At 40.2% G+C, this 25,205-nt stretch overlaps 1 protein-coding gene across 1 annotated transcript in view; it reads right to left on the minus strand.

Annotated features, from left to right (window-relative positions):
- Nucleotides 1-258: 258 nt before the first annotated feature.
- Nucleotides 259-25,205, minus strand: part of LOC143026604 (endoplasmic reticulum transmembrane helix translocase) — a 148,190-nt gene continuing 123,243 nt past the window's right edge. The window contains exons 19-23 of the mRNA XM_076187283.1: nucleotides 18,893-19,089; nucleotides 13,966-14,108; nucleotides 5,634-5,745; nucleotides 5,160-5,303; nucleotides 259-2,379 (exon numbers count right to left, since the gene is read on the minus strand). Of these exons, the coding sequence (XP_076043398.1) occupies nucleotides 2,245-2,379; nucleotides 5,160-5,303; nucleotides 5,634-5,745; nucleotides 13,966-14,108; nucleotides 18,893-19,089 (731 nt within the window). The 3' untranslated portion in view covers nucleotides 259-2,244. The remainder of the gene's footprint in view (nucleotides 2,380-5,159; nucleotides 5,304-5,633; nucleotides 5,746-13,965; nucleotides 14,109-18,892; nucleotides 19,090-25,205) is intronic.

Below are 25,205 nucleotides of genomic sequence, written 5' to 3' on the forward strand. Positions count from 1 at the left end.
ACCTCACCCTTGGCAACCCTGAAATGGGAGTAGGTTCTGGGAAGCAGCACTTGGAGGTGGTGGAACAGTTATTTTTCTTCTAGATGTCCAGTCCTTGAGTCTTGTCTTGAGCTCCTGATATCTTCTCAGTAGGGATGTGAGGTGAAGTGTGTTGCAGGGTCATAAAATGAGGTCCATGACAAGTAAATGTAGCCAGGGAAGTTAAACTTTGCTCCCTCAAAAAGTTTGAACAGTCTGAAGGTTAGAAATATGACCTAATGTCCTATTTTCTTCATTCAATTGGTACATTTACCTGTACATTCTTTTTTACAGGACATTGATGATACATAGTATACAAGTATAGAAATGAAGATGAAATCCTAGAATTCTAGAATCAACATTGATTGGCTAATCTTGATTAACACAATTTCTTTATCTCCAAAATATAAATGCTATGTACAGGTTTGCACAGGTGATTGAAAGTCCCAAAATACTCACCTGTACTATGAAACCTACCAGCCATATCACAAACCATCCACTTTTCAAATCCTTCAACCTTAACAAGTTAAGAATGGGATGGCACATAAGTGGAAGGGGAATAGATTTCAACAGTTTAGCTACTCCCTCCATACCTATTTATGGCTTTGCATCAACTTTGGATAGAGGCACAGTTCGTATTCAACATTATCCACACTAAGCCTTTACAACAAGTGACCCTTGCCCTATGTTCGCACAATTCTTTGTTATAAAACTACAATATCAGTCTTCAGCATCATGTGTATATACTCCTTATTAAATCAAATGAAAAATTTCACTTCTGTCCAACATTGAACAAATTTCATCATAAATAAATTAACAATTATTTATACCAACCATTTTGCTTTGATCACTTTAACCATTCACAATTATCAAAGGTTGCATCCCATTGCTGCCATGATCTATTTATCATTACCAGGATATCTACCCTACTTCTTTCAAATATGGTCTTCCAGTGCAAATAAGGACTTCTCACTAACTTTTCCTCTCATTTTTCAAGAAATAATCACCTTACCCCTACAGTCGTAGCACTACCAACAACTTCAGACAAGGGTTTCTTTGCCAATGATCCACAATATATTTTCACATAAATCTCTACAATTGTTCTCATGAGTTTAGTTACTGAACAACTTCAGGATAACCTGCCTGCCAAATTACTGCCAAGCATAAGTATATATATTTTTTTCTTATCTCCCTTACCAGCTTTCCTCATTACTGATGAATCCATTTTTCAAAATATTTTATTCTCCATACTCTCATATTTTCAAGGATCAACCTAGTTCTCACAACGTCCAAGTTTACACTCCATACACACATTTTTGCAAACATGTTGCATTTGTTACAAAAGGAGTCTAAACTTTGTTTCTGTAATCTTTAATTTATTCATTCCAACATATCACTTTAGACAAAACAATCTTCAATTCTATCAAATTCTATGACTGTATAAAATATCTACTTTAAAAGCATTATCTATTTCATCATTCATTGGTTGTTTTTCATCACTTTAAAAAAAAACAATAGAAATACATCCCATAGTACTCTGATAATGAGCAGTTTTGCCTTCCTTTCACACTAGTTCTAAGCACCAAATACCATAGGTTGGCAATGTGATAGTCTGAATGGTACCTTAAGATCTATTCCATTATAGTGGCCCAATATTTGATTTGGTTCATAATTTCTCCAGCCATCAAAATTTGCATATGCCATCTGCATGAATAGTAATGAAGAAGGCACACAAAAACATATGTATAAATATATTTATATATAAAAATTACCATAATGTTAATATTGATCCCATCTTCAGTGTTTGGGATTGTTTTACTTGACAACATCTAAACATGAATATTTTTAACTTGACAAAAAGAAAACACAAGAGCATTGGAGAAAAAAAAATCCTTCCCACCTTGACCCTAGAAGTACAGAAACTGTAGTTGCACCCATGTGACAGCTATCTTTTTTTTTTATTTTGTATTGCTGAACTTTAATAAATATGTACTACTCTTGAGAATATAAGTGATATTTAATCCCATTTCCCTCACTTTCAATTCATATACAACAAAGAATAGTGCTACTGGAGTGTTTAGTCACTGGAAAAGTACACTTATACAAAAACAAGTCAATCATATGAGCTTCATTCACAAAATGTGCCATTGTATGTCCCCTACTGGTCATGCTCACAAATCACATGGTGAACAAATTATCTTCCCTTCTGCCAGTCCCCAACCAATTCTAATGGGATGAGCTTGCTGGTCTCTTCAATTCACTTGGAAGTTTTCCTTCTCCAAATAGGAAAAGACAAACACGATCCACGATGAGGGAGAGTCCAAAGTCTGATATTAGAACTTTTACTAAAATACTTCGGAACTGTAATTGAAATAAAATGTCTCATTAGAAAATGCTTATTACAATAAGAATAATTTGAAATATCAATAAAACATTCAATCAATAATAATAACTCCTGCTTTGAGTTTCATTGAGTGGAAAACCCATGATCACAAAATAGCTGTTTCTACATCACTGGGAGCAGGAGGTAGGAGGGGAGCAATTGCCAGTTGTCAGTCTTCACATGTGAAAAGGTGTAAGAAATACAAATGAAGGCCAGAGATCTTGGGATCCATTCTAGAGACCAAATGTCATTATGAAGGTGAGGGAGTTGACAGGTTTTGAAAATGGGTAACTCTGTTGTTCATTTTACAGGGCCACCACAATCAGGTACATGCCATTGATCCCTAAATCAACCAATCAATTCATTATCTCCAGGTCTCTCTTGTAGGAGACCCATGGCTCCTAATCAATTGACAACAACTGCCAGATTGCCCCACAAGTCATTCATGGAAGAATATTGTGTTATTATCTATGTAAGGCTAGAGTAGGGCAATGTAAGATAAAGTGTTCAGTGTCTTCTGTGTGGTGATTACCTCTGAGGCTTGGCCTATTCTGTGTTGGTATTCTTTTAAGTGTGTTTCTAGGCCATATGGAGACCAAGTCCCTTCAAGATTGCACCTCCTAGTGGGAGTGGAGTTTGCTCTGTAGTCAAGTGATGTCCTTGAGTTGACTGAAGGTTGGTGGAACCCCATAGAACTTCTGTCAATCTTCCATCCTTATCCAAACTAGTATGGCATCTTCTTACAGGCACAGAGCATAGCAGCCCCACAAACACATTAAATACAACACAGAATGCTAATATTGTACCAATATATAAGGGAGGAAATAAAGAAAATCCAACAAATTATAGACCAGTATCCCTTACAAGCACAATTGCAAAAATATGTGAAAGAGTTATTAAAAACAAATGGACTAAACACTTGGAAAAGAACATAATATTAAACCCCAACCACTTTGGATTTAGAAGTGGAAGATCATGTACTACAAACTTAATATGCTTTTACTCAAGATTGCTAGACATAATAGAAAGAGATGGCTGGGCAGATTGTGCCTTCCTGGACCTACAAAAGGCTTTCGACAAAGTACCACACAAAAAACTACTAAGAAAAATTGAACTAATAGGTGGAATACAAGGAAAATTATTGGAAAGGATGGAAGACTTCTCGAAAGGAAGAAAAATGAGTGATACTTAGAGAAAAGAACTCAAAATGGGTAGACATGATAAGTGGAGTACCTCAAGGCTCTGTGTTGGCTCCAATAATGTTTGCTATTTATATAAACGACATGAAGAAATTAAATACTATATAAACTTCTTTGCAGATGGTGCAAAACTATTGAAGAGATTGAGTAATGAAGAAGACTAAATCTTTTCAGGGAGATCTGGACAAAGTCTGGAATTGGAGTAAAAAGAACGAAGTGAATTTCAACATTAAAAAATGTAGTATAATGGAATTTGGAAAAAGCAAAAATAGAATATCTGGTAAATACAAAATTGGAACAAAAGTTACTAAAGTGAATTCAGAAAGAGATCTAGGAGTGATCATTTCAAATGACATGACACCAGACAAACATGTAAACAAAATAGTTGGAGAAACCTACAACTTAATAAGATCGATGAAAATGGCCTTTGACTACAGTAATCCCTCCCATATCCTGTTCGCCATTATTCGGAACTCGCCACTATCCGCATGCCCTGTAACTACCGAAGTTCCCTACAGTATCTGAATGGTGACCGGGATCTGGCGAACATATCTGGAGTGATTCAAACAGCCCGTTTGTCACTACAGCCCGCGCGTCCCACCCCCTTCCTCCCCCATGCCCCATCCCAGGTGAAGCGGCCACAGAAGAGGACGTGCAAGACTGGCTAGAGTGTGATGAAGGAGACCCTGGGATGCACTTGCAAACCAAAGAAGAAATTGCTGAAGAGGTGATGCACCCGGACAAGCCTCACTCTGATAGTGATGATGATGATAATGATGAGGTTGTTGTTGAGGCAAGGCCTAAGTTTTCTGAGGCCAGGGCAAGCAAGCCTTGAAGTGCTCCTGAATTTTATTGAACATCCTGCTGCTGATGAAGAAATGCACAGCTACACCTCATCATTACAGATGATTCGAGAAATGCTGATCAGAAAACACAGCAAGTGGCCGACGAGGCAGACCAAGCTAGACACCTTCTTCAGGGTAACAACATCATCATCATCTCGTGAGGACGCACCACGCCCAGGGCCATCGACTCGTCACGACTTGTCATCACCACCACTACCACCAAAATCAACTTGTGAGGACTCACCACACCCAGGGCCATTGACTCGTCACAAGTCGATGGTCCTGGAATCAGTACAGAGAAGAATGACCAAAATGATACATGGACTCGGAAATTTGCCTTACGAAGAGAGGCTTAGGTACCTAAACTTATGGTCTCTTGCAGTCTCCTTTACTCTTATGTCTTCTCCTTTTCTGCATGAGGGGACGGAGGGGGGGGGGGTTGCCAAATTAATGCAGCAGCCTTGCTGTGGATGTGCTATGTCTTGCGACACTGCTTCTGACCCCGGGCAGTGGACAGGATGCAGGGATGACCTGTCATCCAGGAGGTGCCAAGATGTGAGGGAGGGAAGAGGGTGGAGGGGAGTGGAGTATGTAGGGGATGGAATGTGTGGAAGCGGTTTCTATGCCTTTTTCTTTTTGCTTACCTCCCATGTAAGGAGAAAAAAAAAAAAAAAAAAATCCTAGATATCTAATGAAAACTGAAGATTTCTTTACCTCTGGTGGAAAGTCAACAATCTCAAACTGTTGAGCGAAGTCTGGGACCAAGCCAAGTGCAAGGGCAAAAACAACACTACCTGAGCCAAGCAGGCTATATAATAGTGCTTTATTCTCCATAAGACTCTCCATGTATGGATGACCCTGCATGGCATAAGAATTAATTTTACTGACAAATTATTCATCAAAGACCAAAATAAAAGCAACCTAAGTGTAAACTCCCTTGAGTAAGAATTTATCAAATTTTGTTAATGTGACCAAAGAGAATATAGTGTGCATTAATTTTCATCCTCAACTTTGATTTCACACTTTTATATACTTCACAACAGATGAAATATATCTTCAGTGTAAGTGTAAATACAAAAAACTTATAGTCAAAACTAAATTCTTTGAGTATAAAAAGCCAATAATGATTATTCTAATAAAGACTAAAAAATACAAAGAATTTTAGATCATATATTAAGAGCAACATACCCTGTAATTTATCGCAAATGTGGAGATCTGTAGGGTCATGGAGATAATGTAGACTGTGCTATTTAGTAGACTTGGTTCAAATTCTTTGTCTAAGTCTGGAGCCTTGTCTCTGCTGTACCATAAAGAGGGAAAAAAGAAAAAAGAAAAAAACAAAACACTATTTTAAAAAAGAATTTAGTTACTATTAATGATGGAAATGGGCTTAAGGAAAAGGGTATATGCCAAGGTTATCCAGGATCTATGTTTCAAAATCATAATAAATATTTATTGTACAGAGAATGAACATAAACTGAAAACTGAGAAGCAAGGATACAATATAGACACATACCCTACCCACCAATTCCACCACAGACTATGCTCTCATCACAAATATTTTGTACTGATTAATAAAGAGAGAGGGAGGGCTGAAGGTGGGGGATAACGAAGGGAAGGAAGGTTGAAGAAAGGAAGGAGGGATGAAGGAATGGACATGTTGAGATGAATAATTACACTGGGTAACAGCCAAAAAATCGTCAGGGGTTTCTCAGCTGATTTAGACTAATTTTGGTGTTCTGAGTCCGAATATCACATTGGTTTTGCTCAATCAGGTCAACTTTTTGAGATACAGCCATAGGCCTACCTGACGAGCTATACATATGATAATTTGAAGGGTTTTGAGTTCAATCCTATTTTTCTTGAAGAATATAGCGAATTATTCATATATAAATGGTTGCTTCTGGTGTGTTTCTGTTTGAAATTGACTAATTGACTTATTTCTTTCTTTTCAGGGTATTGATATGGCTTCGGCGCGACGGTCATGCAGGAATAATCCTGACATTTTCTGCTACATTTGCGGAAAATACACGCTGTCAATGCACAGGAAGAGCATCACAAGCTTTGTGAAGCGCGCATACCAGGCTTACTTTCAAGTCAAGCTGGGTGACCAAGATAAGTCCTGGGCACCACACACGGTGTGCATGACGTGCGTGGAATACCTCCGGCGGTGGACAAAGGGCACGAAAACTTCACTGAAGTTTGGGATTCCGATGGTTTGGAGGGAGCCGTCTGACCATGAATCGGATTGTTACTTCTGCGCCATCAATACTACTGGCATCAACCGGAAGAATCGGAGCAGCCTCCAGTACCCCGACCTTCCATCTGCCCGCCGTCCAGTTGCTCACTGCGAAGAACTTCCTGTACCAGCGTGCAGAGAGCTTCCTGACAGCGACGACGAGGCCACCACTGCATATGAGGGAGGAGATACAGAAGAAGAGTATGAAACACAAGATGGTCTGCAGCCCTTTTCACAATGTGAGCTTAATGATCTGGTTCGGGATCTCAGCTTGTCGAAGACTTCCGCCGAGCTGTTGGCCTCCAGACTCAAAGAGAAAAATCTACTCGGCGAGGTCGCGCGTATCACGTTCTTTCGTAGAAGGCATCAGGACTACATGGGCTACTTCTGCCAGGAGGAAGACCTTGTGTACTGCCGAGATGTCGCCGGTCTTCTTGTTAAACTCGGCGCTCCTCAATATGATCCGAGAGATTGGCGACTCTTCATAGACAGTAGCAAGCACTCTTTGACGAGTGTGCTCATCCACAACGGGAACGAGTTCGCCTCAATTCCTCTTGTGCACTCCACAACTCTCAAAGAGAAATATGAAGCAGTCAAGTACGTGCTCGACAAAATCCAATATGAGCAGCACCAATGGCTCATCTGCGTCGACCTTAAGATGGTGAACTTTCTACTTGGTCAGCAGTCCGGGTACACAAAGTACCCATGCTTTATATGTACGTGGGACAGTCGAGACAGAGCCCAGCACTATGTGAAGAAAGAGTGGCCGGCGCGAGAGCAGTTAGTACCTGGGGCGAGCAACATCATAAACGAACCTCTTGTTGACCGGGAAAAGATTTTGTTCCCACCGCTTCACATCAAGCTTGGGTTAATGAAACAGTTCACACGCACTCTGGACAAGGATGGGAGGTGCTTCAACTACCTGTGGTGAGCCTTCCCTGGAGTGACCATTGAGAAGCTGAAGGCCGGCATTTTCGATGGCCCACAGATACGGCAGCTCATCAAGGACACAGAGTTCGAAAACTCCATGAACACGCTAGAGTGCGCCGCCTGGAGGTCGTTTGTGCAGGTGGTGAACAACTTCCTGGGGAACAAGAAGGCAGCAAACCACGCCACACTCATCAACAGCATGATAAAGAACTTCCAAAACCTCGGGTGTTTGACGAGTATAAAGATGCATTTCCTGTTCTCACACATGGAGAAGTTTCCTGAAAACCTTGGTGCGGTCAGCGACGAGCAGGGAGAAAGGTTCCATCAGGACATGCGTCAAATGGAGGAGAGGTACCAGGGGAGGTGGGACACAGTCATGCTCGCGGACTACTGCTGGTCGCTGAAGAGAGACAACCCAGCAGCTGCTCACACACGGAATTCGAGGAAACGGCGATTTACGCCGTGAACTCCGAACTTTTGTGTCACGTAACGCTCATGTACATGTATTAAGCATATCAAATGTAATCGAGTATATAAAAAATGAATGAATTTGGATACGTTGACTTTTATTTCCCCAGGAAAACGGAAAAACCGAATTTTTATGATCCGCAGAAATTGGGTTTTTGGACGAAAAATCGTTTTTTTCTTAAATGTCTGTAGCGAACAATCCTGACCTGATTGAGAAAAACCAAGGGCATTTTCGGACTCAGAGCATCACAATTAGTCTAATTCCGCTGGAAAACCCTGGACGATTTAAAAAAAAAAAAAAATTTGTTACCCAGTGTTATCAGGGTGTTCGGGATAAATTTGACACTTTTTCAAAAAGGAAAGGAAAAGTTTCTTGGCCAAAAATTTATGTATTCTCAAGATTCAAAGTGCATCTCTTAGAAAATCTCTTGCCAAATATTTCTCACTCAAAGAAGCCACCCTGAGCCTTCATCACAGCCTCCAGGTGGGACCTGAACTTGCAGCATACAGCCTTCATGGTGCCCTTCGAGAGACAATCAGCTCATCCTTGGTGTTGCAGTCAGTAAGATTGGTGTCTTTTTCAACTGCGCCCCACACATAATAGTTCATGGGGTTACAATCAGGTGAGTTGGGGGGCCAGATGTTGGGATTAGTGAAGTTGTAGAAGTTCTCAGACAGCCACTTCTGGGTTTTCCTGGATGTGTGACACAAAGCTGAGCCCTGCTGCCACACATATGGTCTTCCTGCAGCCACCTTCTCCACCCAGTGGACAGCAACTTATATAGCCATCTGACATGATGTGAGATGGCCTTTGTCGGAAACGCATCCAAAGACCATCACTGTTTGAGGGAACTTGGGTTTTCATGAAGCGTTGGACTTTGTGCGGACTGTAGGCTAGCCACTTGTTGTTCTGCCTATTGTGCAACTGGTCCTGGGAGAAGTTCTTCTCATTTAGAGAGAGAGAGAGAGAGAGAGAGAGAGAGAGAGAGAGAGAAAGAGCATCCCCGACTCGACTGGGTGTTTGACCTTGTTGAAGAGTTTCTTGGTTTTCATAAAGCAGTTCTCTTGGGTCTTGGTGGTGAGTAGTTGGCCCTTGTGCCTCTTGTATGAGGAGTAGTAAAGATTCTTGTTCAGCACTTTCTTCATAGTCGTCACTCCGATGACCATCTCTCTTGCTAAGGTCCGCATTGCCTTGTCTGGATCTTGCCGCACCTTTTTTTTGCAGCTTCTCAACAAATTTCATTGTGCAGACAGAGTCAGAATGCCTGCTATGATCCTTTCTGCTAGCCACTGCTTCCACCTCTCCTTCACAATTCTCCAGCTCATATCTCACGGCCTTCACGGTATTCAAGGAGCACTGAGCCGCAGAGTAGCATGCAGCTGATACTTTAGGGTCTATATGGGGCATCCCTATGGACCAGAGCCACACATCATTTTGTCTGTGATACAGGAGGACTCTGCTCACAGAGAAAAGATGAAACTTTTATTATACTGCTACTGTCCCTCCATTATGCTGTCCCACAACCCTTTGTTGCTGTCCTGTGCCATTTCTCTGAATTTCATTTCCTTGTTTTGCCTACCCTGTGGTGGGGGGAAAAGAATGCTGCCACCAAGTATTCCCACTTGGATCGTAAGAGGCGAGAAAAATGGGATGGGGTTTGGGACCAGGCATCCTTCTCCCTGTAGCCCCACAGGGGACATTTCCTAAAAAAAAGTGAATGCATAAAAGGGTCTAAGAGTTTTCCAACCAGCACCCTAAGGTTTGGGTCTTTTAACCCCTTCCATACGGTGCCGCACACGTAGGCGTCATGGGGAGCGAGTGTATTCGCGAGGCTGCCATATCGGCGTCTTGATTATATTTATTGTAGTCGCCCCTCCATAATGACATTCTTTCTAATTCTTTTGTAATCGCATTTTCTATGGTTATCAAAATTCACGGGTGAAGAGAGAACGATCGATATAAGCGGTGACTATATTTTATGATGCGAGTATTATTACGACACGTCGTACGGCTGGCATTGGCTGCTGCCACCGAGATCTAAGTCCATGACGCCTACGTGTGCGGCACCGTATGGAAGGGGTTAATGTGCGTGGATGTGGTACAGATGAGAGTAAAAGGGAAGGGATAGGTAGTATGTTTGTGAGAAGAAAGATGGATGTGTTGGCTTTGAGTGAAACAAAGTTGAGAGGGAAGGGCGAGTGTGAGTTGGTAGTGTAGTTGGGAGGTTCTCTGGAGTGAAGAGAGGGCGAGGGAGAGAAGGGGTGGCTATACTAGTAAGTGAAGAGATAGGTAAACGTGTAGTGGAGTAGAAGGAGGTTTCTTCAAGGATAATGTGGATGAAGGTGACACTGGGAAAGGAGATGTGGGTATTTGTAAGTGCATATGGGCCTGGTAATGAGAAGAGTGTAGAAGAAAGCGAGGCTTTTTGGATAGACTTAAATGAGTGCATCAAGGGATTAGGGAGGAACATCAATGTAGTAGTATTGGGAGACCTTAATGCTAGGGTAGGAAATGAACCAACTGGAGTGGTTGGGAAATGTGGAGTTCCAGGAAAGAATCGTAGTGGAGAGTTGATGGTGATGTGTCTAGAGCAGGGGTTCTCAAACTTTTCAGCTCATCAACCCCCTAGTAAAGTGTAAGATTTTCTATAGACCCCCAAACTATTAATTCACAAATTAGGTCAGTTTATTATCATTATTATTATTATTATTTGTTATTATCATTATAACTTTAGTTATCAGTAGTGTTATCATTATGACTGTTATCATTTTTATTTTTGATGTTATTGTTTTAATTCTTTACTGTAGTTCTTGTTTGGTCTCATAAATCACTTATGGTAATTTTAAAGTGCCATAGTCACAGTTTTTGTGCTTGTGTATTTTACTTTTCTAGTAGTAATTTAGAGGTGCTCAGATGAGAGGGAGGGTGGGAGGGATGTGGAGTGTATTTAGGGATGAAATGGGTGGGAGTGTTTTTATGCCTTTCCCTTTTTGGCTACCTCCCTTGAAAGGGGGAAAAAGCCTTGGTATATGTATGTATGTGTATGTTTTTTACTTATTCTATTCATTCATTTATTTTTATTTTGATCCGTTATAAAAGAGCCAAATGGCAACATTCATCAAGGCGATGGCGTTCCAATAATAATACTGATACTTTCACATATACGTAAACATGTTTTAAAATAAATATTTATAATTTACCAATAGCTTTAATAGTGATGTTATATATTCTTTATTATATTACTATAAGTAATATTTAAGCTCGTAACCTCGATGTTCATTCACGATGTGTTTGTGTGTATGTAAGATTCTCCCTACATGCACAGAATGGGGAGGATTTTCGACTCAGAGTGAAATGACATGGTTTTTCTTTAAGTTTAGATACTGGTTGTTTGATTATTGTCACTCTTTCAGTACGAGAAGAGAACAGGATCATTTCATGCTAACCATTTAATTTTAAAGACTGCCTTTCGACCCCCTAGCAATCTACTGACACCTTTTGACCCCCTAGCAATCTACTGACCCTCTTTCGATCCCTTGGATGGTCTCATTGATCCCTGGGGGGTCGATATCGACCCCCTATCAATCTACTGACCCCCTTTCGACCCCTTGGATGGTCTCATCAACCACTTTGGGAACCCCTGGTCTAGAGAGTTGATGATAGCAAATACAGTGTTTAGGAAGAATGTCAAGCTTCTAGGAGCTGTCAAGAGTTTTTACGAGAGTAGTAGAGCTTGTGTAAGGATTAGAAATGGAGAGAGTGAGTGGTTTGAGGTAAAGGTGGGACTTCGTCAGGGATGTGTTATGTCGCCCTGGCTGTTCAACTTATACATGGATGGGGTGGTGTGAGAGGTAAATGCAAGGGTGGTGGGTCAGGGATTGGATATATTTAAAGAAAATGGAGAAAAGTGGGAGGTGAGCCAGTTGTTGTTTGCAGACGACATTGCGCTTGTAGCAAGATCAGAGGAGGGGTTAAGGAAGTTAGTGACAGAGTTTGGGAGGGCGTGTGAAAGAAGAAAGTTGAAGATAAATGTGGGTAAAAGTGAGGTGATGAGATGTACAAGGGGTGAAAGTGGCAGTAGACTGGAAGTGAGCATTAAGGGAGAGTGACTGGAAGAAATGGATAGTTTTACATACCTGGGTGCGAATGTGGCAGGAAAGGGTGGAGTAGAGGTAGACTGTAAATTGAGAGAAGAGTAAATGCCTTGGTGGATTAAAAAGTGTAATGAAGAATAGACAATTGGGAATAGAGGCTAAGAGGAGATTGTATGAAGGAGTGATTGTGCCAACAGCACTGTATGGGGCAGAAACAGTGAAAATAAGGGAGGAAGAGAGAAGGAGTTTGAATGTGTTTGAGATGAGGTGTCTGAGAAGTATGATGGGGGTTACTAGGCTGGATAGAGTGAGAAATGAGGAGGTGAGGAGGAGAACTGGGGTGGAAAGGGAGTTGGGAGATAGGGTTGATGAAAGAGTGTTGGGGTGGTTTGGAATGTGTTGGGGTGGTTTGGACACATGGAAAGAATGAGTAAAGAAAGACTAGTAAAAGAGGTATGGAAGGTGGATGTGGAGGGAGTGAACATGAGGGGGTGACCTAGGATGAGATGGATGGATGGGGTGAAAGGGGCTTTGGGGAAGAGGGGAATGTCTGTTGAGGAAGGACAGGAGAGGACAGAAGATGGGTGAATGGAGAATGGTTGTATATGGATGATGTGATGCTTGAGGTGGAATGGGTGGGGAGATGGGGGTGAGGTAGTATGTGTGAGAAAAATTTGACACAGGCTGAAGGGATTTCTCACCGTCTTCTCCTTTTCTGCATAAGGGGATAGAGAGGGGGGGTCGCTGATTTAATGAAGCAGCCTTGCTGTGGATGTGCTGTCTTGCGACACTGCCTCTGACCCAGGGCAATGGACAAGATGGAAGGATGACCCATCATCCTGGAGGTGCCAAGATAAGAGGTAGGGTAGAGGGGAGGAGTGTATTCAGGGATGGAATGGGTGGGAATGGTTTTTATGTCTTTTTCTTTTTGGCTACCTCCCTTGTAAGGGGGAAAAATCCTTTGGTATATGTATGAATCATCATGATGCAGGTCACTCTCTTCCAATATTCTGGTACTTTCCAGTCGTCCATGCTCTCTAGCTCTCACACCCACAAATAGTACATAGAATCAGGTATCTGTTGCACTTTACTGCTATTAAATCCTTCAAATGGTTCTGAAATGACAGAAGATAAAAAATTATCAAATTTACCCCGAACACCCTGTATACATATATATATATATATATATATATATATGCCTTTACTTTCTTTTTTAGGAATATCCCCTTTTGGGGCTACAGGTAGTAGGACTCCTAATCCCACCCCCCGTCCCTTTTACGACTAAAGTGGAAATACTTGGTGGCAGTATTTTTTCACCTGTCTTCTCCTTTTCTGCATGAGGGGACGGAGAGGGGGGGGGGTCGCTGAATTTATGAAGCGGCCTTGCTGTGGATGTGCTGTGTCTTGCAACACTGCTTCTGACCCAGGGCAGTGGACAGGATGCAGGGATGACCCGTCATCCAGGAGGTGCCAAGATAGGAGGGAGGGAGGAGGGTGGAGGGGAGTGGAATGTATGGGAAATGAAATGGGTGGGAGTGATTTCTATGCCTTTTTCTTTTTGGCTACCCCCCCGTGTAAGGGGGATAAAGCCTTTGGTATATATATGTATATATATATATATATATATATATATATATATATATATATATATATATACATATATATATATATATATATATACACACACACACATATACATACATACCTAAGAGAAGATAATGGAAAAAAGGAAAGGAAGAAGGAGAGATATAACCAATATAAAGAAGTGTAAAAAATTGAGCAACTAACCTTTCTGGAGACCATGCATTGGCCAACTGCACCAGATAAAAAAGGCAGGTAAAGTGAACAGCAAACTGAAGAAGTACTGTCAGCAAGGTGTAAACATTGAAGATATTGGGTAGTGGCCTCTCTTTGCTAAGGGTCTTCAAGGGCTGCAACACCATAAATTTAATCAGTGATAAATTTGTCAATGAAAATAAATAAATAAATAAATGAAAAAAATATGTAACAAAGAAAAGCCTATTAATCTGGAAATGACAAAAGTTACTTCAAAATTATAAATCAATCCATTGCCCCAGGTCTCTCTTGCACAAAGGGCTGCTGTGTTGCTACATAAGAACATAAGAAATAAAGGAGACTGCAAAAGACCATAAGGCCTACACTAGGCAGCTCCGTATCCATCACCACCTGTCATCCCCATTCATAAAGTTGTCTAATCGTTTTTTAAAACAACTGATAGTTTCAGAGCTTACTACATGGTTACTAAGTTTATTCCATTTATCGACCACCCTATTAGTAAACCAATTCTTGCCTATTTCCTTCTTAAATCTAAATTTAAGAAGCCACCCTACTGAACAGGAGGAAAGTGGGTAATGGATAGAGAACCCTGACATTCACTCAAGCCATCTCTGACTTCCAGTAGCAAAGCAACACTAGGTCACTACCTCCACAAGGAGGTGTGGCTCCCAGGGGCTGGTATCTGACTTCTGGATCAGACTTAGAAACTCACTCAATTCTCTCTTTTACTCTTGACCATTATCTCACCACTTTTATTTCTGGTTTTTCACATGAGGAGGTCAGTAGACTGGCACCTGACTTCCCACTCTTTTTCCTACTAGCTGGAGATATAAAAACCTTCCCTGGCTCATATACTTGGCCAACATGCATATGCACAAAACCAATAAACATCAATCAACCACTACTCATCAACATAAATCAATACACAAAGAACTAGAACTGAAGCCACCATACATCACTTAGTTCCTACATAAGCATAATATACACACCACACCTAAACAGGAAACAAAACTAATATCAGGGGATGGAGAGGGGGGAATCACAAATTTAATGAAGTGGCCTTGCTGTGGATGTGCTGTGTCTTGTGACGCTACTTCTAACCCAGGGCAGTGGGTGAGATGCAGGGATGACCAGTCATCCAGGAGGAGCTAAGATAAGAGGGAGGAAAGAGGGTAGAGGGGAGTGGAGTATGTTAGGGATGGAATGGGTGGGAGTGGTTTTTGTGCCTTTATTTTTTTGCTACCTCCCTTGTAAGGGGGGAAAAGCTTTTGGTATGTGTATGTATATTATACATACATATACCAAGGCTTTTTCCCCCTTACCAGGGAGGTAGCCAAAAAGGACAAGGCATAAAATCATTCCCACCCATTCCATCCCTGAAAACACTCCACACCCCTATATTTTATACCACATCTAAAAAAAATTGTGCCTTTGTTTTTTGGCTACCTCCCTTGCAAGGGGGAAAAAGTCTTTGGTATGTGTTTGTATGTATATTGTACCAATTCTAAAAATTTTGTGCTTCCTGATCTCCTACTACATTTACCCAGTTTCTCTACTTAAACTTTCCTGTGATCACAAAATTTTTGTACCAGGACACCTGATGATCCTGATGAAACAGGGGTTCAGTTTGGTTCATACTAAGATAAGGAGGTCTGTATAGAATGCTGATAATAAGTTTCTCCTTCCTGCTTATAATCTTCATCCAAATAGATTTCATAATTGAGTCCTTAATAATACATTTAACTGTATTTTTAACAAAAAGTGCTACTAAAGTGCTAAAAAAGTGCTACATGGATGGGGTGGTGTGGGAGTTAAAGGCAAGGGTAATAGGTGGGGATTGACAATGGTTAAAGAAAATGGAGAAAAAGTGGGAGGTGAGCCAGTTGTTGTTTGCTAACAACACTGCACTTGTGGTGGGGTCAGAGAAGGGATTATGGGAGTTGGTGATGGAGTTTGGGAGGGTATGTGATTGGAGAAAGTTGAAGGTAAATGTGGGTAAAAAGTGATGAGATGTACAAGAGGAGAGGATGGCAGTGAGTTGGAAGTAAGTTTTAAAGGAGAGAGGCTTGAGGATAGCTTTAGGTATTCGGGGTTACGCATGGCTGGAAAGAGAAGAGTGGTGGTGGAGGTAAACTGAAGACTGAGAGAAACGTTTGGGAATGGATGCAAACAGGAGACTATATGAAGGGGTAATTGTACCAACAGCACTGTACAGGGCAGAAACAGAGAATTCAAGAGAAGCACAGAGGAAAAGTTTAAATGTGTTTGAGATGAAATATCTGAGAAGTATGGTAGCAGTTACTAAGCTGGACAGAGTGGGAAATGGGGAGTTGAGGAGGAGAGCACTGGTGGAAAAGGAGATGACTGATAGGGCTGATAAAAGAGCATTGGGATGGTTTGGACTCATGGAAAGAGTGGATGAAGAACAATTAGTAAAATAGGTGTGGAAGGCAGAGGTGGAGGGAGTGAACTTAAAGGGATGAGATGGATGGATGGGGTGAAAGGGGCACTGAGGAAGAGGGAAATGTCTCTTGAGCAAGGAATGGAGAAGGCAGGAGATAGGGGTGAGTGGAGAATGGCTGTGTATAGATGATAGATACTGTGATGCAAGGGAGGGGATGGGGGGGTAGGGAGTGGATATGTATGAATTATATTTTGACATAGCCCATAGGAATTTCTCCTCTTCTCTTTTTCTGCATGAGAGGACAGAGGGGGAAGGTTTGCCAATTAAGGGAAGAGGCCTTGCTGTGGATATGCTGTCTTGCTGCAATGCTTCTGACTCAGGGTAGTAGGTGGGATACATGGATGACCTATCATCCATGAGGAGCTAAGATGAGAGGGAAGAAATGATGATGGATGAACATGGAATGGGTGGGAATAGGTACTTGCCTTCTGACATGGCTACCTTCCTTGTAAGGGGGAAAAAGCCCTTGGAATATAGATAGACAGCTACTCCCCCCCCTCCTGCCTACCCTATCTTTGCTAAGTAGTCTATATACTTCTACCTCAATTTCTGGAAGGTAATGTCCATCTATCATATTGATCCAAACCCCTCAATGTATGCTTTACCTCTCAACAAATCAATCTTACTCATTACACTTTTGCTGTGTGTATAGTAAATATTGAGTTTATCGTCCTTCCACCCATTTATGTAGTTCTTTTCAAATTTCCTCCCTGAACTGTTTCTCTTGTTTAAACTTTTTTTCTATACATTTCTCCTGTCCCTTACATATTCTACCCAAAAAAACTTGCAGGATGCCTTCTTCTTGCTCAAGGGATTCAGCAAGGAGCCAAACTCCTTTGGGTGACATGTGCACCCCTGTCCCTTCTATATAATTTTTGCCATAAAAGTGATCTCAATTGTCAACAAAGGCCCATCCATTGGTCTTATAATGATTTTCCAGCCTACAATTCATTGCAATAGCCCTGGAATGCCACATGCCACCAACTTCATCTCAGAAAAATTGCATATACAATAGGAATCCCACCCTTTTCTCTAATCCTGTCTAACACACTCCAGAACTGCACAAACAATTCCTCACTCTAACTTTCCTATGTTGTTACCACCTGCACTCAGACAGGCAATGGGTCTGGCCCCCTTGCCAACCATACACACTTTGATACCATCACTAACATAACCTATCCCAGCCCTGGGAAAACACACCTGTGTCCTATGTTTCCTATCTTTGTTACAAAAGGCCCTATCCAAATACCTCACCTAGCTATCCCCTACAACCAAAATTTTACCTGTGAGCATGGATTTAGTGACTGCCCTCCTCTTTGTCTTCTCTTCTTGCACTCCAATCATCACTTCCTGCAGTCAGTGTTTTCGACACACTATTGCCTAATTTCAAACATGGTTTGTCAGTGTTTTGGACCTTAGAGCAAAGAACTCAATTCTCCTCTTTAAGGCTTGCAACTACCTTCTCTATGGCTACAATTCTACTGCAAAGAGATTGTAACACTTCGGTGCTGCTCATTGTAACACCACAACTTGCTATCTCTCTGTTTAGATCAGCTATGCCAGCAAGGCCTGACCTGCTAGATGACCTCTGACCAACTGGAAAACTGGGCCACATCAACTAAGGAGCTTGATATTGCCCAAGTTTCACATCTACAAATCTTTTTCTTGTTCCGATGTTAATTTTATTGTTAGTTACTAAATGTTTTTGTTTAAATGATTTTTCATTATAGCTATCCTTCTCTTTATCTCTTCGTCACTTTTTCCATCCCAAGTTAACAGCTTCCAAGTTAACATGCTTTGCAAGAAACCATGGAGCAACTCAAAGAAAGACATAAGAAAAATCAAAAGGAAGCAACCAAAATGATCCCTGGTCTAAACAACATTATATGAGGAAACATTGAAGAAATTGGGACTACCCACCTTGGAAGAAGCAACATGATATTTAAACTGGCAGCAGGTCTGGAGAAAGTGGACAGAAAAGAATTGTTGGCACAAGAAGAAAGACTGACAAGCAGTCATAAAAAAAAAAAAAAAAAAAAAAAAAAAATAAATATAATATATATATATATATATATATAATATATATATACAAATAAATAAAAGATGTCAAGAGAAGCTTTCTACATAGAAGTGTAGACTTATGGAATAAGTTTGATGAAAATAAAACCCAAGCCAATACTACAAGAGAATTCATGGCAAGGTTTGACAAATGGAGGAAAAGAGACAGAGCACTGCTCACACCCCGTACACTAAAACTAGGAAAATACATGCACATACACCAAAAAGTTTGTGACCATTTTAGATTATCATAACCTTTCATATATAGAATGTACACATATCTAGAGACATGGATTAACATAACTTCAGCTCATTCAATATACAGAAAATTAATAATATTTACAGAGGAAATGAATCTAGCTCTATTCAAGTTATACTGAAACTGCATAAACCTACCTTTGACCTTGAGATAAAGAGAAAGCAGGCTGCTAATAGCAACCCCTGCAGTGTGGCTTGGTAATCTGAGAACTTAATGCCATCAAGGTAGAGGACGGACTGGGAGTAGGCAAGGATGAGTGCGTTCAGAGCTAATATCTTGAACATTTGCAGTGTGGTGACAAGTGTACATCGACCCTGCTTGATTATGTGGCAAACTGCAAATAATAAGGCCAATTGTTAAAACCAACAATATATATATATATATGTATATGTATGTATATATATAATATATATATATATATATATATATATACATACTTTTTTTTTTTTTTTAAATATAAGCTATATGTTTACATTTAACATTTAGTGGTTAAATATAGTAAACAAATAAACACAACAATAACTGCTGTCTCAAGTTTCACTTACTAGAAACTCATAACCCCATTATAGCCTACAATGGTCTTTGGACACTTCAATAGATTTTCCTGGGAAGAAACATGGGACTATTTTTTTTATTTTTTTAGTGTATTTTTCTACCTATCAACCAAAGTAGGTAAATACAGTACTTAGGAGGAGGAGCAAAATGAGAATTTCTTGAAAGCTCTTACAAGAACAATGTGAGAAATATACTCAAAGTTGGAAGACAAACTGCTGACAGCTATAACTCTTCATGTTACCAATGCTTCTTGCACAACCTTTTCAAAAATTAAATTGGTGAAAACATAATTTTAAAATTTCAAGACACACTGAATATCACAATGATATAAACTAAAAGAGTAAGCTGAAGGAATTGCTTTAAGATCTTGTTGAGTTTGACAGCCACCATGATAACCACAGAATTAATCTCTCATCTTTTGTGATGTGGGTCAAGGAGAGGTTGAAGTTCCCCATAGGAGTACATTTCCACTTTTTCTATAAAAACTGCTAATTGCTTTGATGCACTGTTTATCATTTCTCTATATTTTACTTCATTTCACTTTCTTGTCTTAATCCCTTCCATATGATAATGCCTACATAGGTGTCATGAGGTCCAAGTGGGTATATGAAGATGATGCTGGCATTGGCATTCTTATTACATTTATTTTATATTTGTAGCCGAGTGCTGAGTGATTCCCAAATTCTGTGAACTGGCTTGATCACATTTTCTGCATTTATTATTACTCAGTGAAAGAGAATGAGTAAATCAGAAGTGACTTTATATTTTATAATGCGAGTATTGTGATGCATCATCGTACATCAGGCATCCGATGCTGCACACGAATATTTGACTCGTATTGAAGAGGTTAAGGGGATGTATGCCACTATGTCTATTATTCCACCCTTTTACTTTTTTATTTCAATATTCATAATTTTGGCCATACCCCCCTCTCAGTTTCACCTCTTCAATTTCAATGTAATTTTTTATGGCTATTATCACTCTTCAATTTTTTTTTCTCTCCTGTCACTTTTCCAGATATTTTCTTTTACTTATCTGAAAACCAATACTATAAGTTGTGTTTCAACATAGGGCATACGTCTGTTTTCTTCTCTTAACCTCTTTGATATCATGATGTCTATGTAGGCATCATGAGGCTCGAATAGGTACATGAGGATGCTGTCACTGGTGTCTTGATTATATATATATATTTTTTGTAGTTGTACATCAATTACCCCCAGATTCTGTGAACTGGTTTGATCATGTTTTCTGTGTTTATTATTGCTCAGAGTAAAAGAGAAAAAGTAATACAGCAGTGACTTTATATTTTATAATGTGATTAATGTGATGCATTGTACATATGCAAGAATTTGACTCTTATTGAAGTGGTTAAATAGTTGTTTATCACTAGTTTTGCTGGTATTAAAGCATCTAGGGTAATGTCAGAGGAAATTATACTATTAATGGAAAAACATTTCTTAAAATTCAGTTTTTGAGGTGAGAGAAATCACAGTGGATGCAAAATCAACTTCAACTATTTAACAAGTATGGCATCCACTTGCTGTGGATGTGCTGTGTCCTGCGACACTGCTTCTGACCCAGGGCAGTGGACAAGATGCAGGGATGACCCGTCATCCAGGAGGTGTCAAGATAAAAGGTAGGGTAGAGGGTGGAGGGGAGTGGAGTGTATTAGGGATGGAATGGGTGGGTATGGTTTTTGTGCCTTTGTTTTTTGGTTAACTCCCTTGTAAGGGGAAAAAAGCCTTGGTATATGTATATGTATGTATGGCATCCACTTCATGGTACCCCAGTTAGGACATATATGTTTTTTTGAGGATTTGAAAATATTTCTTAATTTGTACAAGGTATTAGTAATTTAGGCTCATGGGAAATAGAATTCGAAGTCGATGACAAAATTACATGATCAATGTTAGAATCTATGATGACAAGTAAAGTGCCTTTGTCCAGTTTCCCCAATAAATAATATTAAGTCCCATGACCTGTCATCCAGGAGGTGCTAAGATAAGAGGGAGGGTGGAGGGGTGTGGAGTGTATTCAGGGATGGAATGGGTGGGAATGATTTTATGCCTTTTCCTTTTTGGCTACCTCCCTTGTAAGGGGGAAAAAGCCTTGGTATATGTATGTATGTAAGTTCCCTAATAATAATTAAATATATAAATAACGGTAAAATAACCATTAAGTTAGAAATAATTTCCCTTTTGAAATAAGTAATATAATTAGGAAATATACATGAATGTTCTGCGTGTGCACAAATTTGTTCTAGAATGCAACGGTTGAAATTGCCATTGAGTCCACAATTAGATAGATAGCCGAACAGTCTACAATAAGGTAGCAGGCTGAAAAGTAAGCAATTTGAATGCTGGCCGAACAAGTATCAAGTCATCAGACAGAAGGTTAACAAGATTCTACAATGAAGATTCACCATTAATCTTCACCTCTTCTAATTCAACGTGTTTAGAATTCTTCAAACCCCAAGCGAAGTGAAACTATGTATATCATAAGGATCCTTCTAAGTCATGGTAGCATGGAAGCTAGAGGATAGGGGAAGTCAAATTTTTGGCGGATACCTATCACTACTACATATGAGAGAAAGGTAAAATATTAACATTAAATGATTTAAAGTTAGTGAGTTGTGAGTTTAAATAAATTCACAATAGGGTTGCCCCCTGTATGGGGGTGACCCATGCTGGGTGTGGTGCGACATGTACAATTTAATTGACACCTTATATTGCACTGAAAATGTAATTTTACTGAACAACAGATATTTGAAGAAAAAAAGTTTCTTTAATTTCTTGGGCACCACTTTCTATGTGGTTGTTATTACATTGTTATCTAAAAAAATAAACACTTTTTGTTATGTTTAATCACTTATATTAAAAAAAAAAAAAAAAAAAAAAAAAAAAAAAAAAAAAATGTATGTGTTGGCCTTGTATGCATGGCCCCCAAGGTTGGTTGAGGGAATATGTGTGAATATTTTGACAGAGCCCAAAGGGATTTCTCCCTGTCCTCTTTTTCGTCATGATGGGAGTGAAAGGGGGGTTACCAATTAAATGAAGCAGCCTTGCTGTGGATGTGCTGTGTCTTGCTGACTTGCTTCTTACCCAGGACAGTGGGCAAGATGCAGGGATGACCCGTCATGCAGGAAGAGCCAAGAAAAGTAGGAGAGAGGGGTAGTGAATGGGAGTGGAGTATGTGGGGATGAAATGGGTAGAAGTGGATTTATGCCTTTGACTTTGGCTACCTCCCTTGTAAGAAGAAAAAAGCCTTGGTATATGTATGTATGTGAATATGGTATCTCTTACCTTAGCTTGTAGATGTCTTATTGAACCAAAATTTTTGACCATCATTTGATGTCAGTTCATCACTAATGCCATTCATTACAAAAAGACAGCATAGAGCACTAATCAGTCTGTCAGTATCATCCACAGCTATTTTGACAATTGGCCAATTGTTGCATCTGTCCACAGCTATTAAGTACTTCTGGCTCCAGTAGCAAAGGTAATTGGATACAATCATACAATGCACAGAAATGGGTACACTAGTAGCATGGGCAGGGTTGGTGGAGCATTCAGCTGTGAGGGTGCCATACAATTACAGGATAAGCAGCAGGCCATATCCACAGTGGCCAGGTTCATTCCAGGTCACAAGAATGACATTTCTGCCAGGGAACACATCTGGGAAACTTCCTGGTGAGTTGAGTGTAGGACTTGAAATATTCTGTCTCAAAGAGGCAGAGGGGGGGGGGATAACCAATGACCACATAGTCATTGTAGAGGACCATCCCAAGTAAGGCCATTGTAGAACTGGTGACACTGAAGAAGTTCTGGGAGCAGATTATTACAATATTCAGGAAAGCCATCAGCAATGGCATCCTGAAGCTTCAGCATGGTGGCAGCAGTCATGGTGGAAGGTGTGGCATTTGGGACTGGTATCACATGTTTTACTTTTAGAATCCCATCACTCTTTATTTGATGCATAGTTCCATTCCACAAGGATGAATTTAATACATTTTCTGTGCTGTTGCTGTCACAAATTAAACTAAGCACTGCAATACCAACTTTAACTCTAACTCAACTTTAACGTCCATTTTCCAATTATCTTAAGAGTTTACATCACTAAACATAAACTGATTTTCTACCATTGAGGAGTCTCATGAACTAAGTGATTCCAGAGCTGAATCATCTGCTACTGCAACAGAACTCACATGTGAATCCGGCATAGGTCATATGTGTACTTGTCCCAGTTGGCAACCACCACCAGTATAGACTGATTGCCTGGTACTTCAACATGGACACCATACTCTGCCCAGCGCCTCACTTCACTACTTCATGGCCATCTGCCACGTCACCTGAGGTCTTGGTCAGCCTGATCGAAAGCCTGTTGAAAGCAAACAGCAGTGTGCTTATTTAATAAGCACCTCTATACCTCCTACCCTTCTCCTATTCCTTCATTCTTAATTTCCCTACTACTGAAAAATCATCCGACACTCCCCCACTTTCTCCTCAAAACATAGACATCTAGAACTCTCCCTACCCTTTCTCTGGATAGCACTACATAGTCTATTAATATCATATCAACAACTTTTCTATCCACCACCCTTTCCACTATGTACTTATGCTCAGTTATTTTCTTAAACACAGTTTGCTATCATCAATCTCCTTTCTAGACACATCTCCAACATCATCTCTCCTCTGTAATTTTTACCTGGCACTCCATAATTCCCTACTACTCTTTCTATTGGCTCATCCCCTACTCTAGCACTGAGATTCCCCAATATTACTACAATGACATTCTTCTCCAAATTCTCAAAATACTCATTTAAATCTATCCAAAAATACTCCCTTTCCTCTTCACTTTTCTACCGGGTCAACATGTACTTACAAAAACAAACCTCTCCCATCCCAGTTTCACCTTCACCTACATTAGCACTTCATTCCACCACATGTTTTCCTATCTCATCACTTACCAACAGAGCTACTCCTTCCCTCCCTCATCCCCTACTCATTCCATACACATGCCCCATCACACTCCCACACTCAAAATCACCCTTCCTTTCAAGTTAGTTTCACTTAACACTGACACATCCATCTTTCTTCCCACAAACATATTGCTTATTTCTTCCAATTTACCCTCATCTGCACCAGAACCACACATTTAATGACCTAAATTTTTGGGTTCTGGTTGGAGTTCTCCCAGACCCTATGCCTCAACTTCTCTCTCTCTCCGTATATATATATTACAGAATCATAAATTATGGAAGAAACCACTAGTTGCAGTGAAGTCTTTCAAATAACTAAATATGGATGCTGCAAAGGTTCAATCCTGAAACCCTAAGATCACAACACTCTTTTGGTACAGTTCTGCAATGCAGAGCATCCATAAGAGCCACAACCAGATGTAAACTTGTATACTGGATTGGGAGCGACTGAAACCTACAGTCAAATATCTTCTTTCTACACAGCTCTTAATGTCACCGGCTGGGCATAGTAGCATTTAAACAAGGTTTTTATTTGCTTTGTCATTGTAACTATTATGGAACAAACTATTAGTTGCAGTGAAGTCTTTCAAATAATAAAATCTGGCTGCTGCAACCTTCAAGACCAGGACCCTAAGATCATGAGTCCCATCTCCTTCAGTTCTGAATGCAGAGCATTTGTAAGCCACAACCAGTTATGAACATTGAGCAAGTGAAATCTACAGTAAGATATCTCCCATTCTACACAGTTCCTAATGCTACCAGTTGGGGATAGTAGCATTTGAATGAGGCTTTTATTCACTTTGCTGTTGTAACTGTTATGGAACAAATCACTAGTTGCAATGAAGTCTTTCAAATAATCAAATACAGCCCACAAATATCACGAGTCCTGTCTACTACTGTTTCTGTCATGTAGAGCA

This window comes from Oratosquilla oratoria, chromosome 6, assembly GCF_046742065.1.
Source record: "Oratosquilla oratoria isolate Oo_2021 chromosome 6, ASM4674206v1, whole genome shotgun sequence".
NCBI lineage: Eukaryota > Metazoa > Arthropoda > Malacostraca > Stomatopoda > Squillidae > Oratosquilla > Oratosquilla oratoria.